The sequence below is a fragment of the Bacillus rossius genome, chromosome 1 (assembly GCF_032445375.1).
Source record: "Bacillus rossius redtenbacheri isolate Brsri chromosome 1, Brsri_v3, whole genome shotgun sequence".
NCBI classification, from domain to species: Eukaryota; Metazoa; Arthropoda; class Insecta; order Phasmatodea; family Bacillidae; genus Bacillus; species Bacillus rossius.
The window spans coordinates 68,244,253-68,264,229 of NC_086330.1; the positions used below are offsets into that span (position 1 = coordinate 68,244,253).

Below are 19,977 nucleotides of genomic sequence, written 5' to 3' on the forward strand. Positions count from 1 at the left end.
CACATGAACTTAAACCCAGATATAGTCACTTTCATAAAAATTAGGGGACATACCAAACTATGGTGTGCCAAAAGAAACTTTGATATTGAAACTACACTGGAATATATAATTTGGTAAACTAAATTAGTCATAGGAAAGCATAATTTGAACTTTTAAAACTCCTAATATACTGATATTACAACAATTATAATATATATTCTTCTTAAAATATTATGTCAGGCTTAGTACAGCAGTGGTTTAAGTGCACAGTTAGTAAGCTAAAGGAACAGTTCAAAACTTGGTAGTGGAAATTTTTTAAACTTTTTTTTTTTAATTATAGAGTACTGGATTTTACAAATTGTGCTTCAATCACACACACGTGCATATATAAAGACATTTTATTTAACATACTGCTACATTATTATTATTAAATACATAGTTCTGTCCATTGGATTATTTCATACTATGTAGCTATGTGCAATAATTTTACTTAAAGTACCTAACATTAAATTAATTATGTTTGTTAGGAAATGAATTTCAATGAATTTGCAAGTATAACAAATATAACTTTATAACAAACAAAACTATCCTTTAATACTTATTAATTTATAGTCATCTAACATGTGCAGAAACTATATAGAATTAACTTTTTAATGATTTTAATAAAAATTTCTTGAAAAAAATCAGCTCCAAACAGGTGTTTAGTATTTTTTTTAAAGTATTTTTAATTTTTATTGGAGATGTTTATTATTCATTTTAACTTTTCACTCTGCAAATCGAATGATTCGATGGTCTACATAGTTGCTTCTAGTGAATTCTAGCAGTAGGTGCAGAAATACATTAGAAATTTAGTGATATAAAGTGTTTTATATGTATTTGAAATTATTTGCATTATAAATTAAAATTTATATATTTTACTGCATTAAATTTATACACATTTATATTGAGTAGTTATTAATTTTTCTCGCTAACTTCAAAATAGTTCAGTGTCTTAAACAGAAAATAATTCTAACTTCTAATACACATACATAAGTACACACATTTTTTTTTAGTTTGGTTCTGCAGTGTGTAAAAGGTTTTCCCAGAAGCGCACTACCATAAATAGTTTTCGAGATGCTACGTCAGGGCATGTCAATGCTCATAATATTTTATAATTTATTTCTACTCTTATTTGATAGAAAAATTTTAACATAGGAGGAGGAGGAGGAATTAATCATGGATTGGCTGCTGCTACAAGCTTTCGCAAAATGTTCGAGGTAAACACTGTAATGAAAACATTTTAATTTTACTGTGTTCCTAGTTCTGAGTTCTAAGTAGATATTTGCTTCACTATTACATGAAGACATGTGGAATATGAAATAAATAAGCCCATGAATATTTTATTCTATCAGCTTTTTAAATCTGGTGTTTGCAATTTATATACACCTAGTAATTGTTTTACAATCACCCAAAATGAGTAAAGTTGTAGAAAAAAACTTAAAAATACCTTCAAACATAAAAAAAAAAAATAAGAACCTATTATTCCGGGCTCGGTATCAGGTTCCATCTTTCATTGTAAAAATCTCAGGATGTTTCATGTTGCCACAAGAAACACTAAATCATTGTACCTCAGGTACAACAGTGTCCAATGTTATAAACAAAAATTCATAAAATGTTTAAATTTTGTTATGGTTTTGTCTCCCCAGCAGTTAAGTGAACCTAAAGTTCCTCTCGGATAAGTGCTCTATCATGATTTTGTGGCTTCAACCTAGTTGTTGCAGCCATCCATTACAATTTTTTAGATATTATTTCAAATAATTTCCTATTCCACTAACGAGTTCAATTTCATTGGCATGAAGACAAACTGCATAATTCAATTGTTAGAGCCCACCAAATGTTATACTTTCTGCATGTTTGTTTTTTTAGAATGACACCAATGTGAGACCAAATTTTTTATTTTTATTCCAGATAGCCAGACAGATTTCATCTGTTTTTATGATTGCAGCCGGGGAAGCCTACAACTCACATAGTTTAGGTTCCCTGCAAGAATTTCCGAAGATTTCCGAAGTTTTGCGTTTTGGTATTAACGCCACTTCAGCCGCTAAATCAGAAGTTTCCAATGAAAACAAGCATGTTGTGACTGACCTGACCTAACATAACCCTTCAATTTTTTTAATTTCAATTTTTGAGAGAAATCCGAAGTTGCACGAATGTGGTAGGGAACCGCAACTACGTGAGTTGTAGGCTTCCCATTGGAGCCGTCAGAACATCATGGATTGATGTAGATGTGGAGATGCAAGTGGCGAGCAAGAATGTTTCAAATGAGGCCTGCTTACATTAGGTCTGGAGCTATGGTGCTGCAGCCAGGCGAGTGTCATTGAAGAGATCGAGTTAGACATTTTAACCATTCCATTAACTAGGCAAATTCCTTACAAAATAATTTACAAAAAAAAATAATACAATACTGCCACTGGAATGTTTGTTGTGGGTAGTTATGAGCTCTTACTTGAATGATTCTGCTATCTTGATTCAGAAATCTTGAGACTGCCAGTAGGTGTGTAGATGGTGCCAATTAAATGGAATAGTTCATAAAGCGCTACTTGAACTTTATTTCCAACCAGCACTGCCATAGGATGACAGCTTGTTTTTTTATGCATCAATCACACTCAACTATCAAGCGAATTCTTACTCCAATGCTTGAACCAGTCTCAGCTTGCAGTTGTAATGTATTGTGTTCCTTTGATCCTGCTGAATGCAAGGTGCAGCCAAACATTAACTTTGAGCAGGACTGTTTCAACTCAGGCCAGACTGCCATAACAATGGTAGTAAGAACCTGCATCTTCACCAATGGACATAACTAAAAATCACACCGGTTTGAACTTGGGATTAGAATTTAGTTTTAGTTTATGCCCGTTGGTGATAACTGCAGGTTTTTGAGACCATAGTTATGGCGGTCTTGGCTTGAGTTGCAGAGTCAAGGTGCTGGAAGATAAACAATGTTTCACTGTTAAAACATGTAACTGCTCAACCGTACTGTCAACATATGAATGTTCAATTTATGTAGTAATATGCAATATTTGCTTCTATTGTTTAGTATTCAAGTGTCCATATCATAATGAATGAACAATCCATTTTCCTTCTTATGACAACTTTACCCTTTACAATCACTATATATCTTTTTGCCAACATTTGTGCTCACCTAAAAAACTTAAGCTTCCAATAAATATTGTAACTAGGTAGTGTTACGCTGAAACCTAAATCGGCACGTCCAGGCACCAGAAATACTTGCACAAACACCTTTTTACAAATGAAAGCTGGTGATATGTGGATTGGCAATTCATTTAATTTAAAAGTACTGGAAATCAAACTGTAGGGGAGGGGGAGGGACCTTGCTAGTTGACCCCTGATAAGTTCCACAAATAATTAGCTATAGTTACATATCACTTTCAAGTCAGCCATATTCTAATTTCATTTCACATTCGGTGGATTTACAATAATATTAACAAACAAGGATCTTTAATACAGCGCATTTGGCATCATGGCCACACCAGATAGGCTATTTTGCCAGATTTTTGATCATCAATATAATTTTAAAGAGAATAGAGAATTAAAACTGGCAGTAATGATAAAAGTATGAAAGCTGCATTTGCATCAATAGCCAGAATCCACCCAAAACAAATCTGTGTGAGTGGTTGTGGGCATGTGTGCTGGACTACAAAATGTGCTAAACCATAGAACTACTGATTAAAGACCTTTCACTGTAGATGTAAAAATAATTTTGGACATACAGTAGTTTTAAAGTCTATGTATGAAGTTTGCAAGAGGACTTAATACTTTACTGTATCAGTACACCTTTTAATCAGTCCAAACTGTCAATGTTTACCAGGATCAAACTGAATTTAAAATATATAAATTAAAAAATATTATTAAAGACAACATTTTCAAAACAGAATGTGTTGACCAAGTCTGTTCTTGAAGATATAAATATTATTAGAAATACTTCCTATGACTGTTTTTCCCAATTAGTACCTACCAGCAGTGTACCTATAGGCTTTTCTTCAACTACCATCTTACCTTGTTTCTTGTTGATTCAAAACCTTGTGGTCATTAAAGACCCAACTTGTACTATTTGGTGAAACAAGTTAAGTTCTCATAGTGCTGTTGGTGGTGGCGACTGCCACCGGCTCCGTCATTGTAATATAAAATACTTACCACACACATTAAATAATTATTCCCAATAACATGGCAGTGCCTCTAATAATAGTTTTAGCTCTGCAAGCAATTACTACATTGTTTATGAACAGAAAAAGCACCAGTTACACTTTAAATTATCTCTCTTTAATAAATATAAAAAACAATCTCATGGCACTTCCATGTTAAATAACATATTCCATTTTGTTTGTCTTAATGTAGGCCTATTATGGTGATTAATAAATTTAAAATATCATCCTTCTGAAGGCCTTAAAAGAATCAAAGAAGTAGCTTGATCATGTAGTTATCTTCACTACAGTCCAAGATATTTTATACTAGGCCAATGTCATTTAGGTAGCTTATTTGCACTTAAAGGTGAACATAAGTTGGAGGAAAGATGAACAGCAATCCTGAATTGACTTTCAGTATAGTAGTGGCATGGGGCCTACGTAATGGTCCCAGGGGGTATTTTGGTAACGTTCTTTCGATTGCGAACAGGAAGACAGGACAACACAGCACTAGTTTCTTTTGAAATGTGACACTCACTTCCCATCCCAGTTACATATATTTTGCACACAAGTGTCAACACATTAACGGAGGGTTGGAAGAAAAACACAGGGAGGAAAAAAAGACTAGGAAAGATGTGTCAAGTTCTAAAATCACCAACACATTAGTACACAATTACATTACATTTACAACACTAGCTTGCCTAATCACTAAAATATACAGTAGCCTACAGCATGGCTTTGGTGGTTGACTAAACAGCATAATTAAGTTTTGCGCTACATGATTAGAGAGCAATGTAAGAATTCCAAAATTAACAACAAATTTTTATAAAGCTGCGATTGATATGATCAAATACAACTAACGGCTGCTAAATATTTGGTCTTTCAAATCCTCTAGCGGAATTCTCTACAGTGCTCCTTGTATACTGTGTTATTAATGAGCAAAATTATATTACAAGGCACCATCTTTCACTATATTTATAAATGCCAATCACTATTAATATTGACACCAACATAGCAATAGATGGCCACCTATTGTATCATTAACAGAGTTAGTGACTAGTACTGCAGTTATATACAGTTATTCTAAACTAGTATACATAGGCCACGTGCAATTCCAAAATACTATTATACTGCACCTACCAGAATCTTACATCTAGAATACTAAATGTTTTTCTGCTTTCAGTCTATTTACTATCCACACCCACTATAACAACATCTACCCGTACATCTACCAATAAATACACTTCAAAAGATACTAGACAATACATCTGCATAGTCTTTAAAAATTGATTTTTGTTTTTCTCGCACTCTACGTAGTCTGCTTAGTCAAAAATGTACACTTTATTAAAACATCACGTTTATTTATGAAATACTTCTAAGACACAGGCATTAAAAATTTGGGCACTTTTGAACACTCAATCAATGATTTTAAAAGTCTGAAGTTATAGCTATCTTAGAAGTCATAAATGTTTGCATTCTACATCCTTCAAAGAAAATTAATTCCTCCATTATATAATACTTGGTAATTTTACTATGAAAAACGATTTCTAGGTCACCATTATTTTGTGTAAAACCTCACAAGGAAACAATCATAAAAAAATGTTTAAGCCTTGCAACTGTGTTCCACAAAAGAAAATGTTAACTACAAGATTTCTATAGTGTCTTGAATGTATTTATCTTTGTACAGTATCAACTTGAATGTCATTGCACATTAGAACTATAAAAAAAAATTACTAAATTTCATTAACTTTGAAGACTAAAATTACATGATTAGAAGTCTTGCTTTAGCTCATTAAAAAAGTTTTTTTGTGAAAATTAAAATACATATTTCGATGTTTTTGTTAAATATGTCTATACCATAGATAAAATGTGATCGTAGTCATTAATTTAACCAGGAATTCTATGAAAGATATATTCTATCATACAGAACAAGAAAATTAGTTGCCAAGATCTCACTAACAATTACATCACACTTGTTGGATTAAGTAATTGAAATCCATATTGCAGTATATATTTTTTTCATAACTGCAATACTAAATACACATAAAGCTTCTACAATGTAAAAAATCTTATCACACCTCAAGCAACAGCTACCCTGAGAGTTAAATGCACCAAAAAATTTTAATGTAGAAAAAACATATTTTAGGTAGATAAGTGTGGTTGCCAAAAAACAATTTTCCATTTATGTTGAGTATTACATAAATAGAAAACTAAAATGCAATCTCACTTTTGCATTATTAAAGTGTTATGCCATGAAAGATAAAAACATTTTACTTGTTCTGCATTGTAAAACTAACAAATTGTCAGCTAGCTAAATAGAACTTTCGCAAAGCAAAAACTTTAACAAGTATCATTTTTGCAACTACGATTAGGGTGTTCTGTGCAGTGAAAATCATTAAATATTTCACTTAGAATTAGTATTAGTGAAAAATTTATTCTGCTCTAACAATAAAAGAATTAAAAATTGGTGATTTGTAATTTAGTACATGTTACAAATTTTTTTTTTTTTTTTTAATCTGAAATAGAAACTTGTAAAAAAAAAAAAAAACTCTTGACGTATTTTCTAAATGTAGTACAATACGTTAATAGTTATGACATAATGCATGTCAAATTTAATGTTGAACACCTGCAATTGTCCTCTGCGTAAACACAATCAAATTACTTCCACAGCTTACCTCAATTCTAGGAATATAAATATACCATGTAACTCATTTTGGTTAAACAGTTAACACATCTCTTTCACGTGAACTATTGCTTGCGATAAATGAATTTAAATCATTGCAAAAATCGGCTAAATATACATTAACTACTGGAAGATCTAGGAAGTCTCACTCATTTGCTACTCCAGTCCTTTGTAGATGAATTTTACTTAAAAATTCTAAAGAAGACCAAAAGCCCAAATGTAATAAAGAAACTATTACTAAGTGACATTTCAGTTGCTATCAAATGACACTCATTCTATTTTAACTCATTTCCTATACAAAAGAGTTTTTTCACCAAAATTGTAAGTTGGTTTCATTTATACTAGAAACCATGAAGGATAACTGCCACAATTGTTCTTTGACAACATGAATAACTTCATGCGAATGTGAATTATCAAACGTGATGCATAAATTAGAATCAGTTGTCTTTTACTTTTTTTTCAGAAATCAAAAGCTTTAATAAACCCTCATTTCCCCAAGTCCTATTTCATTATATTAACTACTGTAACAATATGAATTTGTAACAACCTGGAATAATATCAATGCTAACAACAATAAATAGTACTAAAGTACTAAGAGATTTTCTTTGTACACAAAAGAATCAGTAAAAATTTTATCAATTGAAGGATTCTTTGCTTAGCATAAAATACTGATTCAATGACTACATGCAACCCGTTTTTATTATTGTTTAACACGAACTTTAAAAACGTTCACACTAAGAATATGCCAAATTTTTAGACCTAGAATAAATTTAAGATTGGCAGTATATTTAGTTACTTTTGCGAAAATCTTCATTAGCAGAAAAAAAATATTTCCCAAATATTTCCCAAATCAATACTGGCACAATTGTTCTTTGTTGGCCAAAATTATGTTACCGACATAAAAAAATATCACGTAAATAGTTTAAAGGTTAAAATAAATAAAAAATAAATACAGGAAGTCATGGTTATATATATAAAAAAACAATTTCACCTAATCAATTTAACTCGCAAACACCTACACTTCATGTAAATATCCTCAGCTAAGTTGCACAATGCAATTCAAATTGGAAATATTTTAAAAGGGTGGAAACAATTTAACGGATAATAATCGCAGATCAGCCCTGAATCTTAATGCATACGTCGCAACACACAGCAAGATGACATATTTATCCTCTATGATGAAAGTTACCAAACTGAAGGTCTGACAATAGCTTGAGTTACGTACACATTGAGGGTAGATAACGGGCAAAGGACAGCAGGTATGGGGTCAGATTATGAAGTACGGGGTTGGCTGATCATTACAAGCAAGTTCCGTGCAGTTTTTAAATCATGCATTTAACACCAGCACGTTATTTTACATTTCTTGTGTACGTATTGTGTTTCTGGGTGATGCAAATTTTAACTTTCCACACGCCCTATAAATCACACATATGTAGAATTCATAACCAAAGTGTAACGTTTTTGAAGAAAAAGAATGTATACAAAAATTTAATTACTGATTAAGGAGAGGAGGGAGCCAAAATACAAAAAGCATTCCAGAAAAACAAGGATATCAACTTTTTTTTAAAAAATTAAGTCCTGTGAATATTGTACACACTGTTCACAATTAAGAAGGAACTTTTTGACAGATGCTTTAACGAACATTTTAGACTGACAGCTGAATATTGTGATGTGATGATAAATAAATCAAACATAATTTCACATAGCATACAACTAGCTGCTCATTTTCAATAATTATTTTGTTGATTTGATAAGGTTATTCAGCTGTAGAAGTCTGAATATTCACTGAAGCTCTTGTCAAACAAGTCCCACCTCAGCTTGAAAAAAGTTTACCTTACTGGAACATGTTAGTTTTGTCATCTAATATGGTTACCAATTCATATTGACCACCAACCATGTAGCTTGCAATAGACTTGCACCTCAAAAAATCACAAGTCTAATCCTTGCAGAAAAAAAAGCTTGACAACTACCAAATAAGAAAGTGTGTAAAGCAAATTCTTGTACGTGCCAAACACAAAAATGCCGTTCAAAGCTTGCACACAAATGGGAACAGTCGGGGCACTGCCGCTGAATAAATAAAGCAATCCTAACAGTGAAGCCAATTCAAAGATAATAAACTCAACTTTGTGTTTGAAAGTAGCATACTTACACTTAAACCACTCCAAGTGGTTAAAAATGTGTTAAAGAAAATACGGAGTAGATTTGATTTACCATTGTACACAGTCAACTATACTTTAAAATAATTACCTAACTTGTTAACCATAAGTATAACAGAATCATAAGAACAAATAACATTTTTGGCACATTTTGTGGTTATGTTTTTGTTCAAGTCAGTACTCAAAAACCATACTGACAATTTTTTTTACAAAATTGTAAAATTGTATCTCATTTTTGCCGCTTGGGTGCAATAATGTCATTTTTACATGTTTCTGATGTGTAAATACACTTTCAGTAAATGGATTAATGATATCTTAAAATTTTTAAATGAGCCCAAGTAAAAATGATAACCAATAGTGCAGTTATGGCCGTTGCATGAAACAGCCAGTGAAAATCTGGGCAGTGAATTGGCTCAACATGCACCCAACAAGATTACATTTAAATGTTAACAAAATGAGACAATGCTTGGTAACAAAAATTTAACATTCTAATATGAACACACGTACAAACCAATATGATAGCAAAACGTTCCAATATTGACATTAAATTATAATTAAAATAATAAAAAACCAGACCACAATAATGTGCATAGTTCTAATACTTGTATTTGGAACAAGCACGTCCCAATTTCTACTGATCACAAGAAAAAGAGACTTTTCGATAAACTGATGTTTCAACACAAATGAATGATTAACGTGTGTGAAAGTGTTGATTGTAAATAGAATTTACTTATTCATTTTAGAAATAATTTTTTGTAGCTTTCAAGAAAAGAAACACTGTTTAGCAATGTAATGTTAAGATTTGAGAGAATTTGTTCTGTTTTAAATTACAATAAATAATGTGTATACTTTTTTTACTAACATAATTTGGGTGGGGGGTGGGTAATAATTAGCTTTACGATGTAAATTTGCAGTGATACAAATCTGACATTTTTTAACAGGATTGGCATTCAGCAAAGAGCATATCTGTGATAAATTATGAAGGTATGGATTTTTAAGTGAAGTCTATTTGTTTGATTGTTAATATTACATTAACATAAAATGTATTATTTCTCTGTGGGAAAAATAAGTATAGGACATATCACACAATATTGTGAAAGGCCTGGAGCAGAATTTAAAATTAAATGAATGCGTTTCTGTTATTAGCTGATTTTGACATTATCATGTTATTTATAAAAATGATAAGTTATTTTAATCAGAACACACTTGCCCGATAAAATAATATTTCATCGCTAAACAATGTCATTGTTTTTGTAAACTGTGCACTATCTTGTCAAAAGCAGCAAATCTTTTGCTGGATCAGTATCATGCTATTGTTTGTTTATACATTTATTATTACTTGCATCTTGTATCTGCTCTTTGGAGATCTGGTTTAGCTGCAACCTCCCTAACTGCATTCTGCTTCATTAGTAAAGAAATCCTCACTCACTGTGAATAAACATAGTGCGCAGGCACAGATGGGTGAATTGCAGCGATGTTTTTAGCTAATGATAACTCAACTGCTACATCTGCGTACTAATGCTTCAGAGATTTAATTCAGTCCCACGACTGTGACCCCCAACAGCAAGCGGAAAAATGTGCAACAGTACAAGTTAGTGTGTCACATGAATTATCCTCTTCATTCTCCTGTGTTCTTTGTCTTTGCACCATGCAATGTTAGCTGTGCTAGTTGCTAAATGATACAAAAATAATTAGTGCTTCCAACACATTTGTACAAATATAGGTATGCCACATACATTATTGGTAGCGCACAGGAATATGGCATATCCAGCTTAGTATTTACCCGACATGTTTTCACTCAACCCTGCATTTATTAAGGGCTTCTTAGCTATTTATTTGTTGGCATACTTTTTTTTTCATGTCTCATTAACTAAGCTATTACTAAAGTTTAAGCAGCTGCAAGACTGTCAAAGTTATGAAACTTGAAACAAATTACAGCATTAATCTATTTTTCCCCTTATGTTAACTGGAATCTTCCAAAAAAATTAAATATCAAATAAGGTACTTTTCAAGTGTTAAAAAATCTTATTCCTTCTAAACATGAATTCACAAACTTAAACAAAGAAACATAAACAATACACACACACAAAGGAAAATAGGATGGAGTTGGTTCCAGAGATGAAAAAATAAGCATAACTGATAAATGTTCTTCCAATCGTGTTGAACTGTCCTAATTATTTTAGTTTATAATTACTAAACTGATAATAAACTGTTATAATAAAAAAATTAATATGTCATATTTTTAAGGCCATTGACATCTTTCCATCCAAACGAAAACTTACATGAAATTTTTTAGAAAGAAGCAGCAGTATGAATCCAGAACTTATGGTTTAAACACCACGATAAGGTCCCCCACAAAGCCCAAGTAGACTATTAAACCAAAATTTCCATGTGATTAATTATTTTGAAAAACTCATTGTCCATCAATGTTTTGTTTGAAAACTCTCTTCACAAAGTTACAGGTAACCTACTACTCTCACGAAAAAATTAATTAAATGATGGTCAATAATACAAACCCAAATAGATATTTCAAATAATTCCCATAAAACTTATAAACAACCTATGTATTTCTGTCTTAAAATTTCTAACAAAAAATTAGGCTGAAATAAGATACCATACTTCTAATGTTTTTAGAAATTCTAAATGAAGAACTCTTGTAACATCCATTACGCTATTAGTCGATGCCCAAACTATGCCATATTTATAAAAATGCACAAAAAACTGTGCATAACATTTTTTCTTTGAAATCTGGGATACCATATTCATAAATATTGTATTGCTGATAACCTTATACACCTTGTGCAAACTGTAGACTCTTTTTCCTTCATTACTGAAATGTTTAGAGATGCAATCGTTTTGTGTGATACACATACAATGGTTATGTGGTCAAATGAAATTGGCATGATGTGTGTGTCACTCAATTTTCTGAATTGGTTCACGATGAGAATGTTGCAACAATAATAAGCATACTGTTGCTCTCAAATTATAACTAACAGTGTCAACAATCAACGTGCTTCACCAATAAATACACTACGCTGGATTGCAAATCAAAACTCAACAGCCAATCAAGAAAAATATTATTTTACCTGGGTTAGTCGAAAATCTTGTTTAAAATTATTTGATCAGCACACTTACATCACATAACTCTAGATTGTGGAAAATTCAAGCAAACGTTTGACTTTGTGCCTACATATGAATATCCATATGCCATCATCATGAAATGTGTGTGTAGTACCTAATTCATTAACTAGCATAAGCTACAATAAACTAGGAAAATTTTGTTGCCTATCATAAGAGGTTTTATAAATGTATAACAAACACAAAGTAAAAAAAATAATTTCAATTATTGCACTAATATTACTAATGCAGCAACAACACAGTGGTACTGATGGTAATCTATGGTTATCCTATAGTTCTGTTGTAAGGATTTATATGTAGTTTTCAAAACCATTAACCAAAACCTTTTTTAAAGCTTACACTCAACACATGCTTAGACAAGAACTGCCCATTTTTTTTTCTTGTTCTTAGTATAGTTCTGAATTTAAAACGATAGCTCTCTTACATTTTATGGTTTGTCACCAAATTTTCTCAATAGATTTTTCAAAATATAATATAAGGCCCCGTCAAACTGTTGAATTTTCACTTCCAACGCCTTCCAATATGTTGATCAAATAAAGTTTGAGGGTTATAACATCACTGAAAAACATAAATAGCACAGGCATGTTTGAAAAGTTGGATGACTTGAGTTTCCATAAACTTTTTTACATATAGAACAGATTTCAAAATTTGTTAGATATTGGATGCATTCTGCCAATCAAAATCATGTCTGGCGAAAACCGAAATGACATCTGTTTCAGTCTCAACGAATATTTAAAATGGTGAAGAGCGAATGGGTGATTAAAAAGATAATAAAAATTAAATAACTAAAATAATGTTAATATGAATGGGGTATCCAAAAACATTTTGTGTGTAAAAATGAAATTATGTTTCTATAATTTAAAAAAAATTACTTAACATTTATTTTTATTATGTAATGAAAATTTTTGAGTTAAATTTATACCTGTAAAAAAAAAATAAAAAAATGTGCAGATAGCATAAAAAATTCAAAAATTTAATCCAGCAAATAGTGTAATCAAATTAAAATTGATAAGTTTGGGATAGCTCAGACCAAAAATAAACTTTGATTGTGAGACATATAGTTGAGGTTATCTATTAAAAGAGAATATTAGATGCCATTTTCTGTCCAATACTACCATATTGTAAACTATATTAGAGGCAAATATTTGGCAGTGTGACAGGGCCTATAATAGCGGTGAAAAACAATGTTAAAAAATTTCCATGACCTTTTACAGATTAAGAATAACAAATATCTGCTGAGACAATTTGTGGTCAAACAACAATTCAAGAGAGCTATTGCTCTTAATCCCTTACAAGAGCAATGCCAAGAAAAGAAAATAACCAAGATGGCATGTGGGACAGAGCCTTAATGTAATTTTTCAATACTTGAGAATGTATCAAAACAATTCAAATTGCTCATACCCATCAAGAAACTTTTTTTTGCCCAAAAACAAAATGATTTTAAGTCAAGCCTACCTTACAATGTGACTCATAATTTATAAGAAATGAATCAGCACTGGAGTGGTTTACAGCTGAACAGCATTCTAGAGTTCCATAGCCCATTCTTTATGGGCACTGTTGTGTACAGTCTCAAGTTATTTACAAAAACCACGGCATCAAACAATTTATTAATTAATTGTTTTCAAAAGATACACTTATGCCCATGTCTAATATAAAGTTTTGCTTGTTGCTTTAATTTCGTAGTTTTAACAGTGGAAATATGAAAAAAATGATAAATATGTTATTATCTTTAAATGTTAATTTTCTAAAACGTATGGGTTTCTTTTCTTTGCAATTATGTACATTATTACTTTAACTGTACAGCTCACTACACATTCTTAAACAAGAATATAACAAAAAAAATTTCATTAAACATAAAAAAGAAATATCACTGTTTCTGTTCATTCAGAAGTAGTTTGCATAAAATGATAAACGGAAACCTAGAATAACCAAATGCATGCCAGCTTATCTTTCCCACAATCTAGTGATAGATGGTGATGTAACGGTTAGATATTGATCATTAAATCAATAAAGCAGGACACTAAATTAACTATCCCTGAGAAAACAAAAAAATAACCAAACTTTACAAAACTACAGTCCAACCAGATAACAACGCACACAAAACACCAGGAATGATTCAAGTTAAGTTACAGCAATTTGCTTCCCGTGTATCAGCGCTTACAGAATAATTATCTTGTGCTGAAACTTAAATACTGTAAGAAATAAACACATTTAAGCCAAATATCTGTTAAAGCTTCCCTGTACTATACAAGAGAAGCAAACTACTGGTGTGTTAAAAATCAGTGCAATTCTTACAAATGTAAAAGGTCTTCACACTAAATGATGTTAGCTTTTATTTTAATCAGTACTTCCCACACTGAAAAAAAATAAAATAAAGAAAACAAAACTGAAAAAGGACAAATGAATGTAATCTACAATTGCAGAGTGCAATCCAGTGAACAAAATACCTTTGAAGCTGAGTGTTAGAAGGAGTTGCTATGAACAACTATATTGTTACTCTCAGGTTAAGGCACTTACAAGGTCCAACATTTTCTCTCCAAAAAAAAAGTTTTTTACAAATCATAATCTAATATGAATGTTTAATTTAATTTTGCCCACCATACCTATCAATTTATGTGAATTGTATTACCTATAAATGATTTGAAAATTTTTGTTTTGCTATACACTGGTCAGAGAAAATACAGCATTTGTGAATCAGACGAAGAGCACATTTTACAGCACCAATATGAAGGACTGTTTGTTTAAAATTTTATGATGAACTGACAATAAAATTATACTTCCTAGAACAGCACAATAATTTTACTACCATTTTAACTGCTGATATATATAAATTTGATCAATTTCTCTTCTGAATGTTATCCAAATACACAGTACTTCACAGCCAGCAGTATGTACATCAAAATAAGTACAGATCTGATGAACTATTCTAGATACTAAAAATACAAAAACTGGACTATACCCACAACAAACAGTTCAAAAGTAAAAATCTATCTGTCTCACTGAGTACAAGCGTTCAATGTATATATGAATCGGGAAAGTAAAGGTAACATTTTACATTGCTAGTTTATGCAAGGAGGATGTTAAGGCAATGGGAAGACAAAGTTAACTATTGCTCCTTCCTTCTACTAGTGCACAACACTTCAGCAGGCAAGGTACTGAGCATCAAGACGCATCAGAAAGCACACACATATATATGATGCCAAAGTAGATGGCAGTGGGTACATAAGAAAGATGTGTGTGTGTGTGTGTGTGTGTGTGTTGAATTATACTTGTAATACTAGAACCATCATAGCTCTGAAGTAATAAAGAGATTTTTTCATCTACTGATTCACAAATGCTTTTTTTCTACATCCTAATTAATGTATCGCAAGTTGCAGATTTATTCCAACAACCCATGTGAAAGTTACATTATCATGGAGAGAAAATTTTGTTTAAATTAAATAGAAAATGTGAGGGAAGTGAACCCACACAAGAAGACACACACACATGAGCAGGCACCAAGCACCGCCTCACGCTATCACAGAAAGCAGTAAATGGGTTAATATGTATACAAATATATATATATTTATATAATTCTGCGGCAGCAACTCCCTCCAACCCTTTAGTCCACAACTCAAAAGTTTGTTCATTTTTAATGTTTGGTAATTGTTTTTAAAGCTGAATAAACAGTAAAACTCCAGGCCAACCAAGCAAGTACGTACAAGTAAAAGGAATAAGTACCATGATCAAGCAGCCTTTCTACTATGAAACTACTTTATTGAGAAATGCTCTACAAGTGCAAAGTCTTTTTGCTACCAGATGGCCAAAAAACTCCATCCATCCAGCCAGCCCCATCTACGACTACTACACACACAGAGAAAAACTACAAAAACATCTAGACACTAAGGAACTAGTCAAGTGTACTTAATCCTACAACATTAATTTTTTTTAAATACGACAAACCACCAAAAAACAGAAATAACTAGTATGAAGTAAAGGATGAAGGAATACATACAACAGTTCAGTTCATTTTGAATATTCAGACCAACCCTCTCTGAAATTTGTTTCTTTGTGTAATAATCTTCAGTGTGGTGCTCTCCCCTTAATTTTTTTTTAAGCTTTCCTTTCTTTAAACACCACTTGACAAACTTACAAAGAAAAAAATACAAACTTTATTTGCTCTTTATCACTTAGAATTGAATACAAAAATAGAGGGTTTTCATCATCTCCTTTTTAAACTTATTGCTGTTCTTAATATAAAAGGGTATTGTCACTCAAGCAAAAGGAAACGTGATTTCTGGATAAAACTACATTTACTCACTATTATAAGTTAACACTTTCTTACTGCTCGAAGGAAGCAATATTTGGCACAAACATTTCTATGTCACTAATGAAAAACCATGTTGTAATAAATAAGGAAAACTTAAGTTCTTGGCTATCAAACAAAGGCCTTAAAAATATGTATTAACCAATACTAAGAAGAAACATCATCCAGCTTTCACATCTTCCTTTTGCTAGGAGTTAATTCTCTGCTAAACCCCTTCAGCACTGAGGATACAATACAATCACACCCTCTCTGCCCTCTCTACAATGTCAGCAATTACTGGCATGTGAACCACCGACACACCTCACAAGTGTCCATAGTTCTTTTCCATTATGCTCAGCTTCGAGTCTTGTTCATTAGGATAAACACTGCACTAAACCAAGGGAGTACGGAAGCTGAAAACTAAAGCTGTTAACACCCCCAATCAAAACACACAACACTGCTACACAAGAAAACAAGAGTTTTAACACTCTGACCAAAAACAGCACTTCATCCACAGATTGTCAAACCATGTGGGTTTTGCAGAGAATGTCATAATAATAAACCATTACTCCCAAGATGGTGATAGAATAATGCACACAGAGTATACAAGTACAGTATTTTCATTACTACAAATTCAACTGCTTTCATTTACAAGACTGATTACAAGTCCTAACATCTATTATAAAAGAAGTAACAATCAAATTTTTTTTTCTCAATGTGACCCCTGAAAGTGGGGCGAAGCACACTTGTGACCATTTAAATATTTTTGTGACTCCTTTTGTTCTCTAAAATAAAGGCATTTTTATTTTTTTAACTTGTCCAGTGACCAGCTGTTGTTGAAACTAAGAGCAAATACACGAAACGTGCAATAAAATACACACAAAATTGCAGTCTTTGCAACATAGGAACCTAATGAATAATCTCAATCGTTCACAAAACCACAAACAAGCTCTGACAGCAAAGACAAATGAACCTAACAACTAAGACCGAGTGATGCAATTCAAATTGCCACTCTTCAATTCAATAAATAAGTATGACGTAGGAAATAAATTGTGTGTAAGTTGAAAAAAGATCCATGCTCCCAGTTTCGCAACAGCTTCTAACCTGCTCCCGATTAGTTTATTGGTCCGCAATTCTTACAATAGAAAAAACTCGATGCATCGACAAGAATTTTGACACAACACGTTAAATGTGGAATGTTATTTATGTGTCAATTAAAAAAAAACTATCAGCTGACATTTTTCATGTTACATTTTAGGCTGAATAACTATAAATATTTTGTTACATTAATGCTTTCACATTCTATATCTGAGACTAACACTAATCTATTAATGAAACATCAAAGGGACATCGCAACAAGAAAACAATACAAGGAAATGAAGTGGCTTGAACAGCCTTTGACTAGATGCACGAAACACCATTTCTTACTGGAGAGAAATGAAGACTCCAGAAGTAATTTGCCTTTACTTTTTTTTAAATTTTAAATTAGTATGCACTAACATTGATGTGTTGCAAAAAGTGTGGTTCTATTGAGACCTAGATCAATGACATATTACTTTCTCTCATAAGTAAATCATTGAATACAAGCATTTGCAAAAAACATACATGTTTTCTGTAATGGAGCGAAAATCGAGGTCCTACAAATAAATGCAAGTCTTCATGACAAACTTGTTAAAATGAGTTTTTTTAAGTACTTCTAACACTGCAGTTGGGAACATGAGACCTAAATATTACTAACACAGTTACTTGAGATCTAATAAAACATAATACTTGCAACTGAATTTCAAAAGTTTGAAAAAATTCAAGTTGTGACTTGACAGGCATCTCCAAGCCCCAAGAAGGACACACTCCTATTGCACAAGACCAGCTTCTGTTGATTTTGCATGATAGCTTTCCAAACTTGCCCAAAAGTCTTGTAAAGTCGGAAGACCAATAATTTCATTTTTAAACAGTTGCCATTTTAAGCTTGTGTGACGACATCTGGAAACCGTACTGTTCACAAACGCCTCTTCTACACATCAACAGTTTAATCTTGACTGCATAGTGATGGGCAGACATACTCGCCTGTCTGGGACTGGGAGAAGGGGCTGGAGACAACACATTCCTCCCTACAATGGAAGATGTTGACAATAATACTGCTTATTGCAAGTTATTGCTTAAGGCTAGGGAGGCATGTAAGAAGAGATTCAAGAAATGGTGCCACAAGCAAAAGCATATTTCTCTGGTGTACTATAAAATAAGGCATGTTTCAATACAATTTGGGGGGAAAAACTTTTTCTTAGATAGTGTTTGTATATATATATATATGCATATATATGTATATGCACAAAAATACTTTTAAACAAAAGATTATAAGAGTGTGCACCTGAATTTTGTTTTGCCAACACAGGAAATAATGCTACACTAGACATTTTCTACTTATTTTAAGTAAAGTAGCACTCTCAATATTGTTTCCTAAAGTCATGCAGAGAAATGATCAGGATTGCCGCACGTGCACCAGGTGTAATCGAGAACATAAAGGGGGCATGCGCCATTGAGACAACGGCTTCACACGTACATGCCCATGCCGTACATGGAGCTCCAATCAACGCCCTGGAAGCTGGACATGTCGACATTAGCGAGACTGTAGCCCTGATAGGGGGTGGCGGCAACAGGGGGCTGGAGAGTGGCAGTGGGGGCGGCCGCCGTGGTCTGGGTAGGTTGGGGGGGCACACCAGGAGTGCCCACGGCTGTAGGGATGGCGTACGGGGCGTAGCGGTAGCTGGCGAGAGCAGGGTAGGCTCCGAACAGCTTCCCGTAGCTGGCCAACGCTGCGGCGTTCTGCGCCTGTGCCGCTGCAGCGTTTGCAGCCTGAACGTGAGCCTGGGCCTGAACGGCTGCCAGCTGCGATGCGGGGGTGAGTTGGGCAGGGGTGGCCATGCGCACCCCCAACGGCCCCAAAACCATGCGCTTGCCCAGCAGTGCTCCTGTCTGCACGGCCTCCTTGGGCTGAGCCTTCTTGCACTCCACCCGCTTGTTCTTGATGGTGTGGAAGTGGATCTCGCACACGCGGTCCACTACGTCTTCGTTCTCGAACGTGACAAAGCCAAAGCCACGGTGACGCTTGGTCTGCTGGTCCATCAGCATCACTGTCTCCTCCACTTTCCCAAACTGGCTGAAGTAAGCCTTCACCTCCTCCGAGGATGTGTCCTGGCTGACTCCGCCCACAAATATCTTCTTTGTTCTGTTGCCCACCTTAGCTCGATTTTTTGGTGTGGCATGTTTGGGATCTATTTTCTTTCCGTCCAGAGTATGTATTGGTACTTTGAGTACTTTTTCCACTGCACTTGGCTCTGAAAATGTGATGAAGCCAAAACCTCTGCTCCTCTAGAAACACAAAGAAAAAACATAATCATTCAATAAAGTGAGTACCCAAAATGAAGGGAATCCAGTAATAATAGCAATCTTTAAAACTAATATTGGATGTTCAGTTAAAAAAATTAATAAAACAATGTTGTCTATGCACTTGCACATTACAGGTTTTTTTTTTACATAATATTTAAAAATAATGCAACTAAT

At 33.1% G+C, this 19,977-nt stretch overlaps 1 protein-coding gene across 4 annotated transcripts in view; it reads right to left on the reverse strand.

Annotated features, from left to right (window-relative positions):
• Positions 1–3,603: 3,603 nt before the first annotated feature.
• Positions 3,604–19,977, reverse strand: part of LOC134537311 (RNA-binding protein Musashi homolog 2) — a 511,410-nt gene continuing 495,036 nt past the window's right edge. For all 4 annotated transcript variants that reach the window (XM_063377622.1, XM_063377631.1, XM_063377641.1 and 1 more), the window contains one exon: positions 3,604–19,785. In XM_063377622.1, coding sequence (XP_063233692.1) covers positions 18,967–19,785 — 819 coding nt within the window. In that variant the 3' untranslated portion in view covers positions 3,604–18,966. The remainder of the gene's footprint in view (positions 19,786–19,977) is intronic.